Genomic DNA, 6037 nt, shown 5'->3' with positions numbered 1-6037 from the left:
CAATTCATGCTTTCACCTATGAGAAACACTGTGTAATGGTCAAAGCTCTTTAATCAAAGCCTTTTTCTCCCTCTTCCATAGGGACCCTCCCTCAAATGCTAATAATTTTTTGTTTTCCCTAGTGTCTCAAGACAGGGATTTTCCTTGGCATTTTTGTTTTCACATAATTTTTCTGAAATGCACATATAAACTGCTTTCCTTATTTTTCTTCTTTTCTCTCCCTTCCTGTATATCCATACTCCTTATTTTTACACTTGCATGTCCCTATTCTAGATCTCTTAAAATGCCTGTGACGGCTTTTGCCTCTACAGTGAGGCATTCACTGCCTTCCAGCTCTAGCCATGGTGCTCCCAAGTTCCCCCGTTCAGACCCACCACATCCCTACCCTCTGCAGGACCCTCCTGTACCGGGGCTGTTCTCTGGTCTTGAAACAGCCTTTCCTGTCATCTGGGGTTGGTCTGTTTATTCAAGAAGCCTTCTCTGGCCCCTTAGTCAAAACTAGTTGTCCTTTCTTCTGTGCTTCTCAGCGCTTTATTATTACTATTACCACCACTGTGTACTTACTTATTCAGGAAAACATCTATTCAGCACCTGTGGTAGGCTCTGGAGTTCTGGGGTAGATATTACAATACAATACTACACTAAACCATACCATACCATACAATAACCAGCCTTGGCATCCACCCTCTAGGAATCTTCCGCCCCCGGTGAGGTGGATGCGTGAACAGACGTCTCAGCCCTGCGTGGTGAAGGCTGAGATGGAGGAAGGTGCGAGGCGCCAGGGGAACAACAGGCCCCGCGGACACGGGTTGACTTTATTTGCATCAAGTTTGTAAGGGACCCATTTTCAAATTCGCCTTTGATCTGGCCAATCTGTTGATAGCAAGAGCCCGAGGTGGTGCCTTTAATAAAGGAATGGCACAGGTGCGATTGGGGGAATGGGCCAGCGGGTGGTCCCTGGGCGCCGGTCCAAGCCCAATACCCATCTCCCCGGACTCTGTACTTTTCACATCTTTCTTTCTCCGTGAAATGGACGCACGTTCCCCTCCGAATTTAGAGGTAACGACTCTTCCGCGAAAGCCTGGAAAATATGACTTTTCACAAATGGTCTGGGTTGGGTATAGAGCTTCAGCTGTAGGACCTGTTGAGCCCTCACGGGGGGCGTTGGCTCCGAGACCCGACCGGGAATTTTTCCCCGGCTCTACTCGCCCGGCATCTCGGCCCGCCGCACACGTGCGCGATCCGGGAGCGGAGCCTCCGCGCACCGCGCGCCTCGCAGCCGGCGCCGCTTCTCCGGCTCTTCCCACCGCCCCGCGCCACCCCCACCTCCGCTGCGGCCGCGCCCCCGAGCCCGCTCCGCGCCGGCTCCGGCTCGGGTTTTCCCGGTCGCCCGCCGCCGCCGCCGCGCTTGCCGAGCGGGGAGCTGGCGCCGGCGAGGCCGCCGCGGCCCGGGCGTAGGGGCAGCGCCGCGCAAGCGCGCCCGCGGGGGTGACGAGTCCCTGAGCCCGGCTCCGCGCGCCCGGGGGCCCTCGGGCCGCCGCCCCACCCGTCCCCGCCCCCGGGGACCGCCCGGTAACCGGAGCCCGTACGGGCGCGCCGGCGGGGACGCAGCTTCCCGCCCGTGTCCTCCTGCCGCGGCTGGGAGGAGACATTCCTGCTCTCCCCGCCCGGCCCGCGCCCGTTCCTCCCCCGCCGCATGTTTTCCGCCCCAGGAGAGATCGTGCCACACAAATAAGCCTCGAATGCCCTTTGCCGAGCGGGCGGGAGGGCATCGAGCGCCGCGTCCGAGCGGGCCATTTTCAGGGCGCGTCTCCGGAGCCGCCAAAAGTCTTGTTTTCTCCCCAAAAGTGGAAGGTGTCGGGGGGCGGGGGCGGGCAAGAGGCCGCTTCCAACTGCTACACACGCTCGAATAGTTGTCAGTAAAATCAAACTGACGTCAGCCCCGGGGAAAAAGATAGGTCTCTTTTGTTCTTATGTTCTCCCCCACCCCCTCCCCTGCGATCAAAGGCAAAAAACATTTTTTTTTGGAGGTGGGGGAAAGACAAAAAGGGGGTAAAAATTGCAAGGCAAAGAGATAGCTTCCATTAGAGCTCCAGCCCGGGCGAAGGGAATGTTTAATGAATGCATCAAGCCTTTTGATCACCCTCGCTCGGTTGGGTTCAGTAGTGCCGGAAGGTTAGTTGCATATCCTGTGGCTGATCTGAAATTCGATCAGCAGAGGGGGCAAAGAAAAGAAAAGCATTTTAATGGGAATCAATAGAGGATCATAGGTCCTGGAAGGAAATACGTGTTGATTAAAAATGCCACAAGATTAAAAAATGTTCACGACCGGTTAAAAAAAAAAAAAAGAGGAGAGGGGGAGGGGGAGGAAAAACCCTTAGCAATCTATTTTGTGTGTGTGCTGCTGCCAGAGAGGCAGTCAGCAGACCAACAGTTTGTGTAATGCTTCAAGCTACAGCAGGCAAATTTAAAGCTGTATGCGCAGAACAACATAATAAATACTTATCGAAAATGCATTTCTATTTCTAAGCGGGGTTCACTCATGCATTATACAAAACACCTAGGGCTGCAGTGGCGAGACACAAGGGGACAAGTAAGGTGTGCTGTGACTCAAGTTCTTAAACTCTTGGGCTTTCAACAGCTGAGAGCTAGAGATAAATACTTGCTTTTTTTTTTTTTTCCTTCTTTAATTGAAACTAAACTAACAGCTTTGGAAGATACCATAGATTTAAATGGTCTGAAACGTAAAAAAAAAAAGTTGTGATAATATAAAAAAAATCTGATATTTGCGAATGTGAAGAGGAGGGTAGGGTGGAGAGTTAACTGTGGTAGATAGCATATTGATTGGGTTGTGGAGTGGAAAATTATTGCCCTGTAGGTAGAGAGAGTGATCAACAATGTGATAAAAATGGTTGAAGGTTATACGGCTATTTACTTATTACTACAGTGGGAAATGGAAAAAGGCCTTTTAAACCCACTCTTTAACACAGAAACACAAGTATACACCCTATCTGCATGGCCTCTTGGAGAGGAATCAATAGCGTTTAAATGTTTACACTTTTAACGAAGTTCTTTCATTATTGGGAGGGAATTCAGCTGGCAGGGGTGGTGGCCCCTTCTTTTCTAGATGATCTCTAGAAGCTCCTCAACCAGCTGGGCATTCCAGTCTTCACCCCTTTCTCCTGTCTTTCTTGTTCTCACCCTGTCTTTCAGCCTCTCTAAAGAACAGGAAAAAGAGCAAGGAGGGTTTTCAGGACAATTTCCCTCGTGTATTTCCAATATTTATTGCAGTAGTTTGGATAGAGCAGGATCTATCAAAATTGAGATTTCTTTGTTCAGGCAACACCTCCTCTTACCTTAATGTGTTCTGGCTTCACTGGATGATAAAATGCTTGGAGGAGGGGCATTTTTCTCCTTTCTCATTCATAACAGTGCTCCTAAGAACCAAACCTCACACCTAGGAACCAGTAGAGAGAGCTGAGTCAAGCTGAGAGTAGCAGATCACACACTGACCACACTCTGAAATCCATTCAAAAAAGGAAGATGATTTCTGGGTAAGTTCAAACAAGTGACTTAGCTTCTCTGAGTTTTGGGTTCCTCATCTGTAAGATGAAGGATGCTTATCTCTACCCACCAGAGCTTTTGTGAATGACATAATATATATAAGACACTGTGAGATACTTATATATATATTTTTTTTTATATATAAATGTCTTCCTTCTCCTAAGATGCCCCCACCCAGGTTGCCTCCTTTATTCATGCTCTTGTGTAGTCTCTGCTGTGAATTTGAACTGCAACTGAAGTGACACTTGAGGACTTTCAAGGCTGGATCCTAAGAATCTTGCATGCTTCCACACCTGGGTCTCTTGGAATGCTTCTTGGGACACTCTCTTTTAGAACCCAGCTGCATTCTTCGAGAAGCATGTGGAGGCCAGGTCACCTGCAGTGCTCAGCTTGGTAACATGTAATTGCTCCCAGCAATGAGTTCCCAGACAGCAGATAACATCAACTGCCCACCAAGTGAGTTGGCTATCTTGGTAGTCCAGTTCTGTTGAACTTTCTGATGACTTCAGCCCCAGCTGCTTTCCTCCTGTAATTGCATGAATGACCTGAAGCAGAGAGTACCCAGCTGAGCCCAGTCAACCCACAGAACCCTGAGACATAATAAATAATAAATAAGTGTATAAATGAGCAAATGATGGCTTTTATTAATATCTTAATTTTATAGTAGGTACTAAACCTGCCTGTTGTTGTAATTGAAATTGTTTTAAGTGAAATAAGCGAGGAGATTGACAGTCTCTTCCTTGCTCTTTCTCCTGCCCCTGGGTTATTCTTTACCACCCACAATATCATGTTAGCCCTTACTCCGGAAGGTTAAACCAGGTACTGGCAATATAAAGACAGAATTTTGTAAGCTCTTTTCTCTAGGGGCTTGGAGTCCAACTGGGAAGAGAGGATGCTTTTTCCAAGAAGGAGAAGCCATTTATGCACTGCTAGGTCCTGGCATAGCAATGAGTGTTGAACCATCTGTTGTTAAATGAAAATATTGTTTATTTTCTATAACATGTGCTTAGGAGGGGGGAAGCTCTCTAGGGTGTGAGCTGAGCTGGCCTTTGCTCATAGAAAAAAAATTTTTTTTTTCTTCAGCTTCTTTCTGGTGTAGTTCTACCTTTCTTGGGATTTTCAGAATGCTAAGTTCAGGAGGCCAAATATTTTCCGATTTAGGCACCAAAATGAGCAGATCTGGGGTCTTAGTGTTTATAATACCCTCTTATATGTGGTATAGTCAGTGCCCTTGGTTGTTGGTTGAGAGTAAGCAATGGATTTCATGTAGAAATGAACAGAACTTGGGCACAGCGTTCTTTTCTCTGAAACTTGCACGCCTACCATGGGCTTCATTTCCCTGGCCCGCAGTGGTCATCCAGAGTTCTCATCTGTCATGGTTAATTCCACCCAAGAAGGGCATGAGGGAATGAGAAGTATGGGCCAGAAGTCAATTCAAGCTCACAAATCAGTAGAGTACAGCTTAATTTGTAAAAGTACTTACAACATTTTTGTGCATTTTCTTAATTTACTATAAAATGTTTAAATAGATTAAAATTTTTTTGATCTGGTTGATATATGTATGTAGAGATACATATAATGAGACTGGTGAAAAACATTTTTTCAGGAGCAAACAGGTCAGCTACTACTCTTCACAGATCCTTTGGATGTTTTATTCTGAATGCAATAGTTACAACAACCTGCCGGAACAGAAACTGCTTTCTAAAACGCAAAGTTGGGAAGTGTAATATCATCTCATAAGGTGCCGGCCAAGGTTGCATGCCATCCCGTGCTGCTATCTCTGGCTTGGTTTGCATCATCTCCATGGTTGCTCTTATGCTTCATTCTCATTAGATAGTTGGGGCCAAGATCAGTGTTCTTGGGGTTAAGCCCAGTTCATGAAACGGGGCCCTTTTCATAAGCTTACCATCTATTTAATTCTTCCTTCCTTCAATCCTTCCTTTTCTTCTTCAATTCTGTCTTCCTCCCTTCCTCATTTATTCATTCAATAAACAATTATCTTCTACTGTGCACCAGATGCTGTTTAGGGCCTGGGGATACACAGATGAACCTTTCGACAGCTTCTAGGTTTGTTGAAAAGACCTGGAGGTAATCAGATAAAGGTTGATGGGGAGACTAGAGTGATTATGAAAAGTCCAAGGACAGCAGTCAGGGGATGGAGAAGGAAGGGGGAAGCCTCAGAGTCTGACCTAGAAAAAAAAATGTCTGGGAATTAGCCAGATGAAGGCCAGGGCATGTGAGAATATAGTAAGACGGGAGACTGGATACTTTGCTGTATAGAAGAAATTAACGTAATGCTGTAAATCAACTATATTTCAATAAAATAAATTTCTAAAAAAGAAAGGACATTGCAATTGTAAGTCTTTGAAATGTTGGGTGGAGGTTACTAATTTTGCACTTTGCTCTATAAAGACACCTAGACACACAGATATTTAAGCTAGTCTGGACATTAAAAATAATTTAAACAGTGATA

At 46.4% G+C, this 6037-nt stretch overlaps 1 protein-coding gene across 1 annotated transcript; it reads right to left on the bottom strand.

Moving 5' to 3' along the window:
* Window positions 1-1152: 1152 nt before the first annotated feature.
* On the bottom strand, window positions 1153-1797 carry LOC122433988 (translation initiation factor IF-2-like). Its single transcript, XM_043457102.1, has one exon. It carries the CDS (start codon window positions 1795-1797, stop codon window positions 1153-1155), a length of 645 nt encoding a protein of 214 aa, XP_043313037.1.
* Window positions 1798-6037: the final 4240 nt, after the last annotated feature.

This window comes from Cervus canadensis, chromosome 33 (genome assembly GCF_019320065.1).
Source record: "Cervus canadensis isolate Bull #8, Minnesota chromosome 33, ASM1932006v1, whole genome shotgun sequence".
Classification (NCBI taxonomy): Eukaryota; Metazoa; Chordata; class Mammalia; order Artiodactyla; family Cervidae; genus Cervus; species Cervus canadensis.
Note: the sequence above shows the minus strand (reverse complement) of the source record. Positions and strands in the feature narration are given on the sequence as shown.